The sequence below is a fragment of the Camelus dromedarius genome, chromosome 3 (genome assembly GCF_036321535.1).
Source record: "Camelus dromedarius isolate mCamDro1 chromosome 3, mCamDro1.pat, whole genome shotgun sequence".
In the NCBI taxonomy this organism is placed as follows: Eukaryota; Metazoa; Chordata; class Mammalia; order Artiodactyla; family Camelidae; genus Camelus; species Camelus dromedarius.
This window is the reverse complement of record NC_087438.1, coordinates 97,669,967-97,689,652: the sequence shown is the minus strand read 5'-3', so window position 1 is coordinate 97,689,652 and position 19,686 is coordinate 97,669,967. Positions and strand designations below refer to the sequence as shown.

Sequence of the window (19,686 nt, the reverse complement as noted above, 5' to 3'; positions counted from 1 at the left end):
ATTATAGCCATCAGAGTGGGTAGAGGTGGTACCTCACTGTGCTTTTGGTTTCCATTTCCGTAATGACCTCCCAGGAATGTTTGCATTTAATAAGAGACAGTGCTTTAATCTACAGAAAAGATAGCAGGTTAAGGAGACCAGACTAGTAGTAGTAGAAGGCACCTTTCTCTAAAGAATCAGATGTTCACTTGCCCGTTAAAATGTCTAAAAATATTTGTTAAGCACTTATTACATGTCAAATGCTAAGCTAGACACTGCGGTTCATTCACTGGTGAACACGACTGATGTGGCCGCTGCCTGGGTGGAGCTTACGTTCTAGTGGAGGAGCTAAGCTTTAGACAGCTAATAATTGCAAAACTAGTCCTTTGATTATGATAGGATAAGTACAAGTTATGAAGCTAAGGCAAGGAGTAAGGGGGGAGCCTGAGCAGCCTCTCTGAGACACTGATATTTTGAAAATCCTGGACAAGAAGGTACCCTAGCTTCTTAGAGGGGATGGACTAAGCCAGCGTAGTCGGAATACACCGCAAGAGAGGCGCAGGACACAGAGGAGAGGTGGAGAGGCCCAGATGAGACTTGGGGACGGGGTGGGAGGCTTTCTTCTGAGCACACATGGAAGCCATTGGAGGGTTTTGATCATCAAAATGACTGATCAATTTACATATTTTAAAGACCGCTTCAGCAGCTGCGAAGCTAACAGGTTAGAGATGAAGGCAAGTGGGAGGGCAGAAAGACCCGTGAGGAGGTAGTTGTGGTCACCCAAGAAAGAGACCCTGGAGGCCTGGGCTGGGGAGGTGGTAGTGAGACAGGGACAGAGACTTGTGAGAAGGGAGATGGGCAGCCCTCTGTGACAGACAGACAGCTGGCGGAACAAAGGAAGACCAGAAATCAAAGATGCACTCTAGGCCTTTGGTTTGTGCTGTTCAGTCGCTGAGATGAGCAAGTTTGGAGGAGAAGGTGGGAGGCGAGATGACTGGGAGCCGAGTTTGGCGGGCACCAGGCGCCATCCCTGTGGTGGTGTCAAAGGGGCAGCCAGATTCTCCCACTTGGGGTCCATCTGTCATCGTCACTTCTGCAAACACGGGAGAACACAGTGAAGAAATAGAGAGAGGCTGACAAGGGAGCCCCTTAGGAGCCCCTGTGAGCTGGAGCTGTGTGTCTGCACACCTTCAGTGTGGAAATCTTCCAGGCAGGAGCCTTTACCACCAGCAGAGTTGCACCTTGGTGACTTGGGAGGGCCCTGCCATCACAGAGGTGGCCTCAATGTACTTCTTTCTGAGGTGGAAAGGCCTGTGGTAATTTCCCCCACACCTCTGGTGCTGGCTCCCCTCCTAGGTCTCAGCCTAGTCCCCATGATGGCATGGTCCTGGCAGCCCCAGGCCACAGATCCCAGCCGAGATCTTGTCTTCCTTCAGGAGCCAAAGTCTGCCTCCCAAAGCCTTGGTGAGCACAAATGTGCTGTATGCAGCTGGGGTCCTGCCCTGCTCCTCGCTGCTGCCCACTGCTCACTCTGCACAGCAGTGGGCAGGCTCTACCACCCTCGCCTGCAGAGGGCATCAAGCGAGACTGAGGTTTCTCTGGTTTGGCCAAGGCCCATGAGAGGACCCAGGCCTGTGGTCCACATCGTGTTTGCATTCATCTGCCTGTCAAGCCTTGGTGTTGACATGTTCTCCCACGAGGGAGCAGGAACCTAGTGAGGATGCACAACTGGGCATCAGGAGCCCCGATACCTTGCTTGACACAACACACACTGGACTCTGGACAGGCACTTCCCTGCTCACTTTTCCTCACTTCTCCTTGGCAATGTAACCCAAGGGCAGGACAACCTCTAAGGTCCTCTGGCAATGAGATTTTACAGCTCACAAGCGTGGTCACCTCAGCTGTTTCTCTTCTCTGTCCCTTTCTTAGTTCCCTGGGTCTCACTGACCCAGAAGCATGTGGGTCCCAGCTGGGTGTTGGGTTGAGCAGAGGTGAGAGATGTCAAGAGGGGTGGGGCTCAAGGATGCCAGACCAGCGGCAGGCATGATGTGGAGGGGAAGGTGGGAGCTGGCCCTGCCCGATGGGTTTTATCAGCAAGCTCCCCAGACATATACAGAGGCAGAGCTGTGTATACACTCCCAGTCCCCGCGCTCCATCTGTCTCCCCACACGTCTAAACACTGAGGGCGCCAAGTGCCTGCCCCTCGTCTCCTGACTGCGGGGGATGATGGAGACTCAATACCCCGAGGAGACAGGACCAGCCAAGGTAGGATGGGCCACCGCAGTCAAGAGGCCACTGCTGGGTGGGTGTGAGAGTTCCTCAGAACCCCAGGGGCTAAGGAGGCAGCAGGAACCCATTTCTAGCTGCCCAATATAGATACGCAGGCCAAGGGGGCTAGCTAACAGATGAAAAGTGACATCCCCGCGGTAAGAATTTTCACTTGAAACCAGCTTTCTAGATACCATCCCATTGGGGAGCAGAGCTTTCACTATTTTTGCTTATGAAATGGATCTCCTCTATCAGATGTGCAGTCTGGGTTAGTGGCCTTTAAAGCCCAGTCCTGCTGTCACCTCATTTCCACATCTCAGCTGTCCCGCAGCCCATCTCCTCCCCAGCAACCTGAAGCCCTGGGTTTACAGCAGCTGACTTGGGGGGGGGAGGTGGGGACTGCCTGGCAAGGGTGGACATGGAGGCCCCGGATGCTTCTGGAGTCAGGCATAGTGTACTCTGGACCATTTCTGAGACACTTTGTCCCCCCAGGACAAAGAGGAAAGAGATGGAAACTACGGTTCTTCGCACATCTCCATAGATCTTAAGAAAAGGACAATGTCCAATGTCGTTTCCCTCAAAGCTCAGCTCCCTCCAGCTACACCCTGGTCCATGAGAGCCTGACAGTGCAGGAGGACGTAAATGTCTCCCCTTGCAGCTTGTGCCCCACATAGGACATGGCATCTCACCCAAATGCAGTGGAGACCCAAGAAAGGCAGGCAGACAGAAAGCAGCGGAGGTGGGCCCTTATCCCAGAAGATGGAGCAGTTTCTGCTAGCCTCTCACCCTCTCCAAAAAAAGAAAATATTCCCGGCCTGTGGAGGTTTGCCTGGAGGGAGAGTATGAGGTGGTGCTGGGCAGACGGTCAGAGCTCACGGTGGCCTCCCCTTGGCCTCGTTGCTGACTGGGAGAGACCACCAGACCTTCCCTCCCCCAGCCATTCCTGTAGCCTCTGATCATCCAGCTTTGAGGTGGGCCATGAAGGAGGTGATTCCTGGGGTTTAGAGGGAGTCTCAGTGGGTCACTGGCACGTGTCTCCTATACCTCCAGTGAGCACCACCCTGTCATCCTGGTCGGGGCACGCCCGGAAGTGCAACGAGACAGCCAAGTCCTATTGTGTCAATGGAGGTGTCTGCTACTACATCGAGGGCATCAACCAGCTCTCCTGCAAGTAAGTGACCAGTGGGGGCGGGTGTGGGGGCAAGAGTAGGGGGAGAGGCTGGGCAGAAGTGGAGGGCTCTAGGAAAAGTGGGCTCCAAGCCAGTGATAAGGGGTCTCCAAGGGGTGCAGACAGGGAGATGTGCCCCAATTCCTAGCCCTTTCCTGGAATACAGGGAGATGTAAGCTGTAAGGGCTCAGGGTTTCCTCAGTCCCAGTTTCCCAGGCCCCCGCTCACCCCACCTCCCAGTGCTCACCCTTTACCAGCACCTTTTAGAGATGGGGAGACCAGTCTGTGCCCCAGGCACTGGGTTCACACTCTCTCCTGTCTCTTTCTCCCTCCTCTCCCATCTCTCAGCAACTCTCCCAACTTCGTCCTGATGAACACTGCCCGGGTGCATCTTCCCCAGCAGTGAGGCAGGGTCAGCTAGAGCACGGGTCCCAGAGCCCCTGACAGCTGAGGTCTCTGCCCCCGTGCTCGCCTTGGGACCTGGCTGCTCTCCCTGCCCAGCAGGACCCCAGTGTCCAGAGATGCCCTGGCTGCTGCCTGTGCCACTTCAGCCCTGAGTCCCTCTATGTGGGGTGAAGGGTCACCAGCAAGGACACCACTCCGGGTGTGGCCGAGTGGGGGAAGTCAGGGTTGGGGAGAAGCATGTCATGAGTTGGGATTCCCCGGCCTCCCCAAGGGCCAGAGCCTGCTCTCCAGTCAGGCAGGAGCGCACAGGAGCTCAGAACCCCCTGCCCCCCTTCGCAGACAGGGCAGGTAGGAGCACAGTCACCAGGGAGGCTTGTTCAGGCCCAGTCAGATCTTCTGGAAGCGGGGGCCCCCAGCGCCCCCTTGACAGATTCTCTGGCAGGTGAGCAAGGAGTGGGCTGGGGAGCTTGGTGAGGGCAGCACAGGTTCTGGCCGGATCCTGAGGAGGGGAGGGAGGGAGGGAGGGAGCCTAGTCAACAACTTTGGTTTTCAAAGCAGCCTAAGCCTAGGGCCCTGGTAAGGTGCCAAAGCTGCCCCATTCCATTGCATCTGGGCAAAGGCCAGCAGAGGATGGATGGCAATTCAGAGAGGCGTTTGCCCTCCCCGTATACAAGGTCAGATCAGCACTCCTCGGCTCTCCTGCCTCTGGGCTCCAGCTACAGAGCTGCACCCACCTCCTGCCTACAGCCTTGCCTCAAGACCCCTCCTCCTCACAATGTGATAATGATGAGCCAGGCGTTCTTCACACGCTCCCCTCAGTGCTGGGCGAGCTGAGCCTGACTATCAGGCCCATCTGTGCCTCTTGCCCCACAGGCCTCCTTCCCTGGCATTCACCTTGGCCCCACTCCTCACCTGCTGCCATCCGCCCCCACCAAATCTCAAGGGACAAGTCCCCAAAGCAACAGCAAGTCCCCCAGGGAAGTTCTCAGCCCAGACTCAGCCCCTCATCCTGCCTCTAGGAAGCTGCTACCTTAGTGCCACAGACCCCAGGGAACATTATAGCCTTGAAAATGCTCTTCAGTATTTATCTATAGAAACTTGTAAGAGTTCTGGAATACTTCACAGAGATGGCCTAGTCCTGGCACCGCCATCTTCCTTCATCTTTGTCCCCCACAACACACACACGCCAGGCCTCTCCTCTTCCCTAGCCCCTTGGATCCCAGAACCTTGAAGAGATCCAGCACTGTCCCTGAAATCATCCCTGGCTCCAAGCAGGGAAGGTTGCAGCCACCCAGGACAGTGCTGGGGTTGAGAAGGGCCATGGGACCCAGAGCTTCAGTGCTAAGAGTTTAGTGTGGGAAAGTGAGTAATGAGCAGTAACGGGTTCTCCGAGGGCCCTGCCAGCAAGGCTGTACCCCAACAACCGTCTGGGTTTGCCCAGCTAAATCTGAGAGGAGCAGAGTGCAGAAGCCTGAGCCATTGTGAAGATGCTGTCCTGTTTCCCCTCCCCACCAGGACAACTGGGGTTCACCGCTTAGAACTTGAACCTAGTACCCAGAACCACCACCTCCCCATCTCAACACACCCTGGGCTCCTAGAACCAACTTTCCTGACTCCCTGAGCGGCCGGGAGAGAGGGGCATCCCTGGTGGGGATTGTAATCAGGAGGGCAGGTCCCCAGAGCTGTGCTGGAGAAGGACAGGGGGGAGGGGGGCAGGGCAGAACCCAGAGGCCATTCTGGGGGTGGGTGAGCCGGGAGGGAATGGGGGCAGGCCTCTTGGGGTTCCTGATGACACCCTGAATGGAACGGATCGAATAAAAAGGAAAGAGCTTAGGAACCGGAACTCACGTCTTACCATTTGTACTGTTTGTTTACTTTTTATTTTGATTTTTTTGCATTTCCGCTTAGCTTGGATAATGAAACTAGACTGGTCAGTTTCATTCCAGTTTCTACAAAAATCAGTTTTCCTTCCTGGTTTTCTGACACTTGTTGTTGTGTATTGGTTCAGAGCCCTGCAGGGAGTGTTGGAAAGCAGGCACACTCTGTCCCTCCTGTTTTTCTGGAATTCAGAGCCAAAAGAAATAGTGTCACTGATACTCAGTTTTGTTTTAAAAAAGAAAACTTAGGGGGATTTGAAAATGGGGGTCCAAATCAAGGTGACTGTCTCCTGTCTGAGCCAGACAGGGGCCTCTGCACTTCCTCTTGCTGCTTTCTCCTCTTCTCTCCGTGTTTTTATAGAGCACGGTTGGTGCGTGACTCTTGGGGACTGGTTCAGGGGATGATGACAGAACAAGACTCTTTCCAGTCCTGTGCACATACCAGTGGCATGCCTCCCTTTCCCATCAGCTCATCCCCCCATCCCTTCTGCTCCCCCGACCCAGTGTTCAGATGATTCCCCCATCCCATACCCATCTGCCTGCTCATCCTCTCCACACCTCCACCCCTGCCCCTCCTGAGGCCAGGGACATTTCACTCCCTCCCGGCCCGGGGCACACCCTCATCCTTCATCCTCCCCCTCCCCTGGGTGAGGGCAGCACACATGGCATTATCCCCAGGCTACCAAAAGGAGAAACTGAGGCCCGGGATGGGGGGTGAGAAAACGGGGAGGCAGAGTCCCAACCTCTGTCACCCCAGATGCAGCCCGTGGGCTCTCCTCTCTGCCCCTCTCTCACCCCTGCTCTTCTCCAGCCCTGAGCACAGACCTTCCCGTACTCAGACAACAGCCTGGGGGGAAGAGCTAGGAAGCCTGGTACCTTCCACTCCTAATCTATGCCATATCTTTGCAACTCAGAGGGTCAAATCCCTGTTCCCACTACCAGCCAGCTGCCCATGCCAAGTTCAGCCCCTGCTCCTGGTTGATAGGTTAATGTAGCTTGTACCCAACCCATTCCCAGGTCCGGAGAGCAGAGAGGCTGTAGGCCTAACCCCCTCAAGCCTTCTCTAGGGAAGCCCCAGCCTCCTGGACATGGCTTATCCTCAACAAGCAGGGCTAAGGAGAAAACAGGAGTGTCCAAAAGCCCCCTGAAAGGAGCCAGTGCCGAAAAAAATCAGCACAGGTGTTACTCCTCCCCATCCCCAGGCAGCGCCCACCCCCCACTGCCTTTTCTTTTGTTCAGCCAGCAGGGAACACGCTTTCCCAGGGCAGGAAGGTGAGGCATGTTAGTGTTGTAGACCGTGTCCCAGGTGCCACCCGGAGTTGTGTGACTCTGTGGGCATGAAAGCTAGGATACAGTTGGGATAGTACAGGCTGGGTTGTGGGACCAGGAACGCAGGGATATGCTTAATTATTATCTGTCTCCAAGAGCCATGGGACAGCATCCTGACTATCAGCAGGGGATACAGTTCCCCTGGATTCTCTCCTGCCCCGCACTTCCCATTCTCACTCTTATGCGTGCGAGCACACAAGTTTCCCCTATCTCCAGGAGCCGTGCTAATCTCAGACACTGCACACAGTCAAAACTACCTTTCTTATTCCTTTGTGGATTCCAAGAGTCATTTTGGCAATTTCCTGAGTCTTTATATCCTTCACCCCCAAAAGGTGCTGCTGCTTAAAAAAAAATCACTCCCATGCCTCTAAGTCCCCATCCCAAGTGGAATCAGTTTCCTAGAGCTGAGCCTGACCGGAGCTGGTTGGGAAGCCTTAGCCACTACCTCCATTTCCCTGGGCTGGGGTGACTGGGGACGAGGGGGAGGAATCAGAAAAGGATGTTCTGACAAAGTGGTAGCCTCCTCCTGCGAGCCACCTTGTTCAACAGGATGAATGTGCATTGACGTCACTTGCAGGCTCCCCCCACTTCTTCAGACACACTTCCCCCCTTCACTACTGCTCACTGGCCAGGCAGACTGCACACACACTGCCACTACAAGGACCAGCCTCCTGTTTAGGTCCAGAGAGACTCCATCTATTTGCTCACCAACCACTCCCAAACCTCCAGGCTAGGTTGGAGGCCACAGAATTTTTGTGAGTGTCCATCACAGCCAATGGCCATCCCCTCCTTAAGTTCAAGGGGCTTCTGATGGTTGGTATACACTAGAATGCTAAGAGGTCGAGTACACTCACCTCTCAGGAAAGCTTACTGATTAATGTTATTGACAGGACGCTGGTGATGGGCTAACCTAATTCCCTAAATTAGAAGAGCACAGACCCACCTTTGATTTAGGGGCCTGGGGCAGGGGGGTCAGTGTTGCCCCGTCTGTAAGCTTCCCTTAGGTATCTGGCCTTGCTGGGGTTCAGAAGAGAGTACAGGGCTGGGCATGTCTCCCCAAAATCTGCAAGACAGGGACTCATTTGAGAAGAGAGTAGCAGCCAGAGAGCAAAAGGAAGTGGACCTTGGGGTTAAGGACAAGGTCGAGATGGGAGCAGGTAGATGCAGCTACAGAGGAGGCAACGTGGGAGGATGAGCTTCCCCCAGAGCCAGGCAGCGATGGAGGAGGAGCAGGTCAACGGGAAAGGGCAGGCATCTCAGCCAGCCAGCAGACCCCGTGGTGTGGAGCCGGCTTCAGTACCCACCCCCCAGCCTTCCATCATGATTCTTGCCATGTGCAGCCAAATGCCCCACACCTGCCCTCAGCCCGCCAGTTTGGGGATGCTGGTAATTCCAGCTCCACCTGTTTCCCATTAAGCTTTTCCCATGTATACTGCTCTAGGGTAGCCTTCCCCAAATCGTGTGTTCACAAGAGTTCCTCAAAAAACGGCTTCCACGGTCAGATAAACTTGGAACATACTGGAAAGTTCAGCTCTTTCCTCCTACACAATTTTTCATAGCCTTTCATACCCCAGTGCGCACTGCAACTCTGCAAGGAACCTGGGGATGGATTTCCTAAACTTATTTGGCCACAGAATCCTCCCTGAGGGAACAGATAAGACATCTCCAAGGCCCTCTTTGTTGTGAGCACACAGTCTGGGAACAGCATTCCTGAGTTTTTTGAGCTTTCTGGGTGCTGTTTCTTGGATGAGAACCAGCCCTGGAGAGAACCCTTCGGAAGGGTCTGGAAGGACTGGCTCCCCAGAACTTTGGTATTCCAGAAAGCTCCCAGCCCCCACCCACCTGCCGACTATCTGGCACCAAAGGGCTACAAATTCTGGCTTCATGGGGCCCCAGGCAGGACAGAAGGGAAGTCTCAACAGACATGAGGACCTTTAGGCAATAAGTTCCCAATTCCCTACCCTGTTTCCCTAAATCATCTTCCCCGCCCCACCCCGGCTTCCCCACCACCCTGAGCCACGTGGATTAGAAAGATTTTGAAGGAGATTTCCGAGCCCTCCACCCAGCCCCTACTCCAGCCCCTTCAGCAACGAGTGTGCCCCAGCGCTCGACTTGGTTTTCTCATTCATCACTGTGCACTTTGATTTCTAACCTAAGCCTCGCGGATGATGCCAGTTTGTTCTGTGATTTTTCCCCTTTTCCTTCTCCAGATGTCCAAACGGATTCTTCGGACAGAGATGTTTGGAGAAACTGCCTTTGCGATTGTACATGCCAGATCCTAAGCAAAGTATGTTTGAAGATACAAACACGAGTCCCTGCTCCTTAGAAAGCTTTCGGGTGCAGTGCCCCCCACCCCCCCGTTGTAGGGCATAGGGCCAGGGGTGTTGGTTGTTTTGATCTTTGGCTGTTTTTTTGTTTCTCTTTTCCTTTTTTGTATTTTGGTTTGTTAGTTCTTTTGTTTTGCTTTATTTTTCATTTTTGGCCTAATCCTTGGGTTTAAAAGTTCAGGGCTACAGGTAAGGGGCAGAGTAGCAAAGCCAGTACAAATGGTAACAGTGGCAAGGAACCCAGCTGGCATTGGCAGGAGCCCATGCCGGGGTGTTGCAATGCCTATGTCTTGCTATCCTGGCTCTCTCTTTCTGGTTTTCTTTCTTTTGGTAGGTGTCCTGTGGGATACACCGGGGACAGGTGTCAGCAGTTCGCAATGGTCAACTTCTCCAGTATGTCTCTTTCTTCTATTTCTTTTCTTCCCTGGTGACTGACAATCCCCCCTACCCCCCACCCTACCCAGCAGGAAAGATGGGGCCTTTGCTTAGAGAGTTTGGGTGTGGGGAGACACCAGGGTACCCTGGGCTCTTCTCAGTCCTAACTAGAAGCCCGTGCTTTCAGCGAGTCAAGCTTGGGTCCGTTTGCCCAACAGGCAGCAAAGCCAACCTACTAAACCCCGTTGCAGTGAAGGAAAGGAGAAAGAAAGGAGAAGGAAAAGACAGCGTTTGTGGCAAGGTATCAAACGAAGAGTACGAGCCGCTCACAGGAGGGGTTTTTAAAGACTGTGAGGGTGAGCGTCACGAGGTGCATGATCAGCTCGTGCTCAGTTCTCTGATTGGTTGACAGCGAGGTAACAGGGTGATGGTTCAGGAATCCCAATCATCAACTCCTGGTTCCAATCAGTCTGGGGTCCACATGCTGGTGGTCAGCACGAAGTTAAGGTTTTCCACCTGGTGGGAGTTTCAGTATCTGCAGAGCAACACAAGGATATGGCTCAGGATATCATGTATGGCCCTTGAGGAGAAACCGAAAGTCCTTGACTTTGTTTTACGGCGAAACTACAATTACTTTGTCTTGTTTGTCTGTTTTCCTTTGTTTCTGCATTTTCTCACTTCTCTGATTAAATCTGCTCTTTGGAACTCGAGAAAAGCCTAGGAGGCTAAAGCTTTTCTACAAACTAGACCTGCTGGGGTCACCAGAGGGTCTTTCCCAGCAAAGGCCCTGCAGGGTCCTGCTCGGTTTCATGCAGAGTAGACTGATATGCCTCCTGCCACCCCCGCCTCATATGTGGCTGTGCTGCCTGGTCGCAGTAACAAGGAATTCTCTCTGCAGCCGACCAGAGCCATACTCAGGCCTCTTCACCACTGGGGTCAGGCAGCCTGGCCAGAATGGGAAAACACATTTGCAGAGCCCTCACCTGCCGCTGAAGCCCTGTTTGAGGATGTCAGGCTGCTCGTGGGGCTGGGCAGAGAGCGTGTGCACATGTGTGCTGGTGTGTTTGAGAGAGGGAAACAAGTTCTCAGGATGCTGGCCTTTGGGTCTGGCCAGAGTTTGTTTTGGTTTGATTTTCAGTGATGGGGGCGAGTGGGGAAGGGGAGTTGAGGAAAAGCAGGCCCAGGGGCATTGGTTTTCATTGGAGACCAGAGATCAGAGACATCTATGCAGCTAAATCTTGGGGGGCCAGGGAGGAGTTTGCTGGAATCAAGGGGTAACTGGTGACTCTCTCCAGGCCCTCTCTGGTCTGCCTCCCCATCCAGGACTTTATTCCCTTCCTTTCTTCCACTTCTGAGGTTGGAGCTTTCTGGTTTGCACACTTTGCTGAGAAAAATGTGAGCCCTGTGGCCGATGGATGAGGCCATAACTGTGTTTTCTGGGGGATGGGAGCAGTTCCTTCAGGTGCCTGGTGGAGGTGGAACAGCAGAAAGCCTCGGGCTGGCCTGGACTCCATTTGGGGCCCAGCAGTCTGCTGGCCTGCAAAGTGGGACCCTGTCACCCAACCTTCAGAGCACACTAGGTCCCTGCTCGACCCACCACCCACCTCCTCCTCTCCAAGGAGGACAGCTGGGTCTCATGAGGAATTAGAACCAGATTGCTGGTGCCTGGGCATGGAGAAGTGGGGCTCCAGAAGAGGCTGAGGGCAGGAGCCCATTTAGGTTGCCCTTGGAGAAAGGGGGTTAGGGGCTCACGGTAGAGAAAAGAGCCTTCCAATCCTCCTCAGAGCACAGCACAAAAGCCTAGACATTGCCATCCCTTCTTCCCCGACAGGAGGTGGGAAACCAAGACTTGGGAAGTAGAGACCCCAGGGAGGTAGGGGCTGGTCAGCCCAGATGGTCAACTATCTTAATAGGTGTTGGAGAGAGTGCTCCTCCCAGCCCCCTCCAGTTGGAGGCCAGGGAGGAAGGCTGCGGGGATAAGAGCAGAGCTGTGGGCACGTGGCCCAACAGAATTGTCCAGACCCCAGGCTCAAGGAAGAATTGCACTCAGATCCAGCCCCACTGGAGGTCTGGAGGTCAGGAGGCCAGAGCAGCCAGGCGGGCCGAGGACCAGGGGAGAGAGGCAACGGAGGTCCTAGTCCTTTTCACCCTTAGGCCCGGAGCCTCCCTGGCTTATGGGACTGTTCTGGACAGGGAGTCCCAACCCATCCTGAATCAGAACAGCAGAGCCTCCAAAACTCGGCCACTGTCCAAGCTTCTCTGCCAGCTGGGCTGCTTCAACTTTCAGCTCGGATCTTCTGGGAGGGTCAGCAGGGCCCCAGGAGCCCAGAAAAGAGCCTGGAAATGCAGCTTTTTTGCCTAGTGTTATAGGGATCATTGCTGGGACCTTCTGGTAAATGATTTATACTCTTCAAGCATTTTTCCCAGAGCTTCATGAACTGCTCTATCAGATAATTATTGAAAATGGAGTGAAAATGCCAGCTTCAGAGTTCAGGCTTTGGATTCAGGTAGACCTGAATAAAAATGCCAGCAGCTAAGCTTACTGTTCTGGGGCCTCATTTAACCTCTTTTTTTGTTTTCTCATCCGCAAAATGGGAATAATGGCATTTATGCCTTTAGGGTTGCTGTGAGGATGAAGCGCAGTGATGCCTATGAAGGGCTTAATCGAGAGCCTACCAGCGTTGTTTGAGCACAGTTCAGCTCCTTTCCCAGCTACTGCTGGTGGTGAAGGGTGGGAGCCAGAAGGCCAGCATCAGTGCCCTGGAGCCTGACTCCCAGCACATCTGAGCAAAGTGTCAGACTTCCCCCTCTGCCCAGACAGCCTCGAGGCCTGGTTACCTTCTGCAGAGGCCATGGAAACAGAGCCTGTGGTAGCACTTTAAAGCTTCTTTTTCCCCTAACAGCTCCTCCACTTCCCCAGAGTCAAAACTTATTCACCCACAATGTACAAGAGCATGCACACCTGCACACACACACACACAGACACACGTGCTGACACCTGCTGGCACAAGCACATGAGCACATGCTCTGAGGTCCACATCATGACCTCCTTGTCTGGGTACCTGTGACCCTGTGTCATAGGATATGTCCAGAATGAAGACTTTGCCTATTGTCTGGTAAGCCTGGCCCTGTCAGGAGTCCAGCATCAGGTTGCCATGGTTACTGGTCAGTATGCAAATTTTTGCGCAATAGGACCTGTCTGTGACTCGGTGGTATCACTCCAGCTTGGCTGAGTGGCAGTCAATGAACATGATGAGCGGGAGACTTTTCTGGGACTGACATAGCTGCAGGCGCCTCAGAATCCATCCTCAGGGAGAGGGAAGCTGGTCTGCCTTCTTAGTGACTCATGAAGCCCTCATTGACATCACCAGTCCCACCAGCCACCACTGGTCCCCCAAAACAGTACTGGCTTTTGACTCAAAGGAAAGGTCAGTCAGGAGCCCCAAAAGCTGCTGCTGCTAACACTTGGTTCCCAGAGGAGAGATGCAGGAGAAAACTCTTTAGATGGCTTTGGGAGCCCTGCTCACTTCTCCAAATGGCCACTGTCCTGAGGACTAGCCAGCCAGGCTTGCCCAGGGACTCCATGGGCAGGAATAGCCATGGTTTAGCCCCAGGAGGCCAGAGACCTGGCCTCCCGTCTCCCTTCTGCTTCCTAATTTGCTGTGTGACCTTGGGAAAGTATCCCAGCACCACTGGGCCCCAGCTGCCTTATCTAATACAACCACCACCAAAAGAGAGGTGCAGACCAATTCTAGGAACCACCGTTCTCTTAGTGTCTGGAGTGCTGTGGTCAAGCTGGGCTGTTCCCTCTGGGGAAACTGGCTGGATATCCAGACACTGTGAGCTCTCTCGAGCTGCCTGGAGGGTCCCTGGGGCCACAGGATTAACTACTTGGTGAGAGTTGCCCCCGAGGACCTTTTGCGTTTGTCAAGCTCGTACTGCTGGCTTTGCACAGCTGGCCCACCCTGGGAGGCCTGGGAGAGGAGTGGACTCACTGTGCTTAAGGTGACTCGCACCTCCAAGCAGTAAGCATAAGACTGTACAGAAACCACATTCGAGATCACCCCCAGCCTCGCATCTAACAGGAGTACACAGAAGGGCTCATGTTTGGAAGAGCAGGGGTTCATGCTTCGAGTTGTGTAGTCCTTACATGGAAGTGGGGGTCAGACCCCTGGGGTATTCCTCAAGGCTCTGTCATTCAGAGCCATCTTCAGTTCTTGGCTCAGAGCCATCCTACTCTCTTGCCCTCTTCCAACTGCAGAACACTCTAGAATCCCTATCAGGAAGCAGAGGAGAGATCTGGGGCTGGACGATGCCCAGGACTTGCTGCTGATGTGCCCGTGCTCCACTTCCTCTGCAGGACATGAGAACATCAGAGCACAGTCCCACCTTCTCCCTGGGTCTAGCGGAGCTGCCGTGCGTATGGGGAGGCCGTGCAGTGGGCCATGCACACCGCCCCGCTGTCTCCCTCACTGTGCACAAGCACTTTTGACAGATGAGGAAACAGTGACTGTGACTTGCCTACATGCACACAGCAAATTAGGGACAAAATTGAGACACAAATCCAGCAGACAGGTGTTGGCTGCTACCTGAGAATGGTAGGTGAGCTTTCCAAAAAAACCTCTGAGATGTCTGGGCTCCCACCCCGGAGCCTGGTTCCATTGGTCTGGGTGATTCTGAAGCACAGCCAGGTTGCAGACCTTCTAGAAACCCCATGGCTAGGCCTGATCCCCATTTACCAGATGCAGAGACTGAGAGCCAGACAGGCAGGGAACTACAGTCACACAGCGGCTCAGTGACAGCTGATGCTTAGACTGGGCCCTTTTATCTAACCCTCCCATGGCCTGGGTGTCTACCTTGCAGGACCCTGAAATCACACATTTACAACACGATCCCACTTCAAAGAGTGCCACTGGCTGCAATTTAAGGGGCACAGGTGTTCTACAAGTGAACCCACTCATCTCCTCCGAGTCGCAGTTCGCTTTCCAAAGTGGTGAAATCAGGCTCAGACCCCGAGGCCTAGCCCCTGCAGGCTTCCAGGGTGTTGAGGGTGTCAAGTGGAGACGTGACCTGCCCCCTGGAGCCTCCTCCTCGCCCCACTTCTGCTCCCCACAAACTCAGAGTCTCCATGCCAGGCTCCTAGGAGAGGGGCAGGCCAGTGAGGCCCATGGGGGCAGGACAGGGACAAGGGACTAGTCTGAGTACCCCACGCCCTCGTTCTAAACAGAAAAGGGCCCCATGAATGAGCGCAGGCTGAGCAAGCTGTCTCCAGGAGGGGCTGGAGAATGCCAACGGCCTGGAGCTGGGACGGGAGACTGGGGCCTCCTCCGACCCCTGCCCCACTCACTTTCCCTCCCTGGGGACATCTGCCAACTGACTCTTGCGCCTCTGCCTCCCCACCAGGTACTAACCCCACAGCTCATCTCTAAAGAACGTGCCCTGCCTGCTGACCCTAACATTTCCTCTCTCCACCCCTCTCAGGGGCTTCTGGGGACTAGGTGCCAGGGAAGGGGCTCAGGTGGCCGGGAGGGGACACCACTAACCTGCTTTCACCTCACAGGCTGGCTGCTGGTGTCTGAAGAGTCCTGACCAACGTTTCTCTCTCTCTCTCCCACCCCCTCCCCCATCTCTATCTGTCTCTCTCCCTCCATCCCTTCCCCTCTCCGGCCTCCTCTCCTCTGCACTGCCAGAGCACCTTGGATTTGAACTAAAGGGTACGGAGCCTCTGTGTGTCCATCAGCACCATCCACACAGCCCCTCTCCGCAGCCTCTGACACCAAGTGTGCTGGATGTTTGGTTTCCTTTCCCCTAAAATGGAAAAGGGACGATTCCAAAAATCTCCCCTGTCCCCATCAGAATGTCCTATCATAAACTAAACTGATTTGGGAGAGACGAGAAAAGCTCATAAACAGCAGAGTTCCCCGGGGGTTCAGACTGTGCCCCAGTGTATACAGTAGTGCTCCCCTGCCTGGGGCCAATCACCCAGAAGCCTCAGAGGGCAGCGGCCCCCTGAGCTGTGCGCAGCCCAGTCGGTTGGCCAGACAAGAGCCAGGCCCCTCAGAGAGTGGGTATCTGAGAGCCATGGAATCCTGGTTTGGAGAGTTGTGCAGAGAGGCATCCCTTTCGATTTGACTTTAATCCTCCTTCCTTTTCCCATTTTCATTTCCATTGCTTTTCATTCCGCACCAGGCTGGCGGCTGATCACACCCATTTGTCTCTGCCCCCTGCCCTGTGTCTGTCTGCCAGGCTTTGCCATCTGCTTGAGGCTGTCGCTCCCTTCATGATCTGTCCCCACAATGGTACGTGTGTTTGTCTGTGGGCAACACCAGCAAGGATCCAGGGGGGCTGGCCTCTGATGCCTGCCCTCCTGCCTCCCAGCTCAGAACCTTACCTCCCCGCTGAAACTGCCCTCTGGGCCTTGGAAGATGCTTTGGGCAGGAAGGGACTTTGAGTGGTCAGTCGTTCCAGCTCTCTCACTTTGTGCTGGGAGGCTCCACCCTGGTCCAGACATATTATAGCAGGAGAGATGCAGGAGCTCGGAGGGGTTGAGGCTCAGACGGGTGCAGAACCTGCGGTTATGAAAAGGCTATGCTCGTGACACGTTTGGGGAGGCCGAGATTTCCCACCACCTAGCCACTATCAGCTGTTCTCAGTAGAAGACGGAGCTGAAAGTCTGTGTATAAGTCTTTCTGTCTGTCTGCTCTGATGAGGTGGAGAGGAGAGGTACTGAGTCTGTATGGCGTCTGTGATGGTGGCAAGGGGTGCAGGGGTGAATCTGTAGGTGTGCATTTCTATGTTGTTCTGTGAGGTGAAATGTCAGGGACCTTGTTAGGTGTCTCAGTGCGGGGTGTGAGTACACAGAGGGGTGCAGTGGGACATCTTTGTTGCTAAGGGCTGAGTGTGAGCAGTGGGTGCAGAGGTGAGTGTGACTGTGTGTAAGTATGTCTGTGTCTGTAAAGGTGGTCTGTATATTCACTCACCCACCACCTCAACAAACTTCTACTGAGCCCCAGAGGTGGCCAGACTGCCAATCTGGCACACAGAGTCCCTGCCCTCCCAATGCTCCCAGACACAACACACAAGCAGGAGAGAGATCAGGTGGTGGCAGTGCTCTACAGAAAAGAAAAGGTAATGGGATCATGCCTTGCCTGGGTGGGGAGCCACTCTACCTAAATGGCTTGTCCAGTGAAGTGACATTTGAGCTAAAACCCAAGGAAAAGTAGCCAGTCCTGCAAACAATGGGGGGAGAGTGTTTGAGGCAGGAGGCACAGCAAGTTAGGGCTGGTGTGGTTGGATGGGCTTGCCTTGTTTGATGGATGGAAAGACTGCCAGCGACTGGGGAGCATAGCAGACGTGGGGAAGAGGATCACAGATGAGATGTAAAGGAAGTATCCAGGCGACCTTGGGCCTCGTAGGCCATGGTAAGGCTTTGGGTTGTATTCAGATTGCAGGGGGACACTGTTGTGAGTTTTTAAGCAGAGGAGTAAAATGATCTGCTTTCTGGTTGAAAATCAATGTGGCTTTGGGGCAGAGAATAGACTAGGTGAGTGGACAGGGTGTGGAGGAGTGGGAGCACAGAAACCAGTCAGAAGGTGAACAGCTGTCCAGGGGAGAGACGGCATCGTCTTGGAGTAGCTGGAAGCAGGCGAAATGGTAAGAAGTGGTCAAACCCAGCATCTACTTGGGAGGTAGAGCTGAGATGATTTGCTGAGGGATCAGGTATCAGAGCTGGTGGGGAGATCAGGAACAATTCCAAGGTTTGGAGCCTATGCAACAAGAAAGGTAGTGCTGGCACCGAAGAGACGGACAAGCAGGGAGCAGGCTGGGAAAGAGGAGGGGATCAGTGCTTCTGCTTCACTATAGGACTGGATATAGGATTCCGGAGCTCAAGGGGAAGTCAGGACAGGAAAGAGAAATGTGAGATTCAGCTGCAAACAGGTGGGATTTCAAGTCTGAGTCTGGGTGAGACAACAGAGGAAGAGAGGGCAGGTGGAGAGAGAAAGAAGCTTGAGAGCTCTGGCCCTTCTACCTTGCAGCCCACAGAGAAGAGGAGGAAGCAGCAACTGAAACAGAGAGATCAGCCAGTGCAGGAGGAGGAGCCCCAGGAGAGAAGACCATTGGGGGAGCAGGCCCAGCAGGGGGAGGCTGCTGAGAGGGAAGCCAACAACTATAGACTTGGCAGCAGGGTGGTTGGTTGTTGGTGACTATGACCAGAGTGGTCTCAGGAGGGACGGAGACGGAGGCCTGACTGGAGGACTGAGGGGTGGACGGGGATGAGAACCGGAGGCAGGACCAGGACCACAGAGCCTGGAGGGGTGGATCTGGGGTAGAAGGCTGTTTGTTAAAGACTCTGCAGGACTGGGTGTCGATGGGCACGACTGCCTGCGTGTGTGCACGCCTCTGTGGATGTGTGTATGAGTGTGTATTTGTGAAGCATCTTTTGTGTCAGAAAGGCATCATCTTCTGGGTATGTGTGTCTAGGGGGTTTGTACTCTGTGTTTGCTGCCATGCACCTTTGCCACAAGAGGCGCTGCAAGCCTAGGGGCTTAGGGACACTGCCCAGGGCTCCACCAAGACGTTGGGCCCTGCCCCAGCTTATCCCTGAGCTGGTGGGAGGGGAGCGATATGGAGGGGCCGGCCAGCAGGTACGGGTGTGAGCAGGGGTGGGGTGTCTCGGCTGTAGGCCTTGACCACGGCTGGTGCTGTCACCTTTTTCCTTTACTTCCTCCTGGCTTTCTCTGTTCTAGAAGGGTAGGAGTTGCCCCACCAGAAAGTGGGAGATAGAGGGGACAGTAGGGTCTTTTTGAAGGCTTTGAGGCCCAGCCTAGCTCAGCTCCTTCAGAAGGTTGGGAGCTGCTCCTTGAGCACAAGGACGGTCCTAGATGCCAGAGGGCTGTGCTGCCCTTCAGGGGCCTCACAAGCAGAGACAGGGAGGGCTGGAGTGGGCCAGGGCCACAACCCTGACCAGGTTGCAGGGATAAACCAAGGCTTTTCTCACTATGCCTGCCTCTGTGGGCCTGGTCTGCTCTGTCCTTGCTCCTGGTCCTGGCATCCCTCCAAAGTCCAGCCTCTGGGCCTGGTCCTGTCACCAGCCCAGAACAAGCCACTCTCTATCTTCTTACAGAAGCCAAAGTGGCCAGCCAGGCCTTTGCCCAGGGTCTGCATATTCACTGCCATGAAGGCCAGCCTCCCCCAGCCCATCAAGGCTCTTTGCAGCCACGAGCCATAGTGGGTTGCCCTCCCCTATGGCCTTGGGAACTTCACCTCCATTCCCCTTCCTCCATCCCCAACATTTTCCACTCACGTGCTCCAGGCAGAGAGCAGGATTTGGGAAGGTGAACTCAGGGGTAGCCACTTGTGACCAGATCCATGGGTGGGCGGAGCTGGGAGAGCAGAAGTGAGGGGTACTGGCTGAGGAGGGAAGAGATGGAAAGGAGCTGGTCAGCACCTGAGCCGGAGGGAGCCCAAGGTTTTGGGAGGGTCTCTGCACCACTGTCCCCACGGGTCTGCCTCTCGCCCTGCCGCCTCACACCTTCTGCCTCTGCAGAAGCTGAGGAGCTGTACCAGAAGAGGGTCCTCACTATCACTGGCATCTGCGTGGCCCTGCTGGTCGTGGGCATCGTCTGCGTGGTGGCCTACTGCAAGACCAAGTGAGTGTCAGGCACTCAGCCCGGGGGCAGGCCAACCAGGGACTGCTTTTGTGAGGATGGGCTCTCCTCCCCAGCCCACCAGGCCAGGCCTCACCTCTCGAGCTCCTGTGCCCCACTGCCCCTCAGGGGCTTCTGCAGCTGGTGGGAGGCCAAAGGGCTGGGCCAAGAAGCAGGAGCAGAGGGTGGGGGAGACAGGCCCCAGAGGACTGAACAAGAATGATCATGAGCACAGGCGTTGGGAGAAGGCAGATCTGGGTTCAAATCCAGCTCTGCCATTTTCCATGACCCTGAGGAAACTGATGAGCCTC

General features: G+C 54.7%; 2 protein-coding genes across 7 annotated transcripts in view; one reads left to right on the top strand and one right to left on the bottom strand.

Moving 5' to 3' along the window:
* The window catches only part of NRG2 (neuregulin 2), a 166,426-nt gene that overhangs the window by 138,774 nt on the left and 7,966 nt on the right, over positions 1-19,686 (top strand). Inside the window, exons 4-7 of one of the 3 annotated variants that reach the window (XM_064484338.1) lie at positions 3,298-3,418; positions 9,688-9,746; positions 15,419-15,442; positions 19,276-19,378. In XM_064484338.1, coding sequence (XP_064340408.1) covers positions 3,298-3,418; positions 9,688-9,746; positions 15,419-15,442; positions 19,276-19,378 — 307 coding nt within the window. Of the gene's footprint in view, positions 1-3,297; positions 3,419-9,236; positions 9,314-9,687; positions 9,747-15,418; positions 15,443-19,275; positions 19,379-19,686 lie in introns of all 3 variants that reach the window. The other 2 variants (XM_064484341.1, XM_064484340.1) reach the window with 2 other exon arrangements.
* The window catches only part of PSD2 (pleckstrin and Sec7 domain containing 2), a 147,386-nt gene continuing 137,008 nt past the window's right edge, over positions 9,309-19,686 (bottom strand). For all 4 annotated transcript variants that reach the window (XM_064484342.1, XM_064484345.1, XM_064484343.1 and 1 more), the window contains 3 exons: positions 19,033-19,139; positions 16,120-16,297; positions 9,309-10,263 (listed from right to left, as the gene is read on the bottom strand). In XM_064484342.1, coding sequence (XP_064340412.1) covers positions 10,231-10,263; positions 16,120-16,297; positions 19,033-19,139 — 318 coding nt within the window. In that variant the 3' untranslated portion in view covers positions 9,309-10,230. The remainder of the gene's footprint in view (positions 10,264-16,119; positions 16,298-19,032; positions 19,140-19,686) is intronic.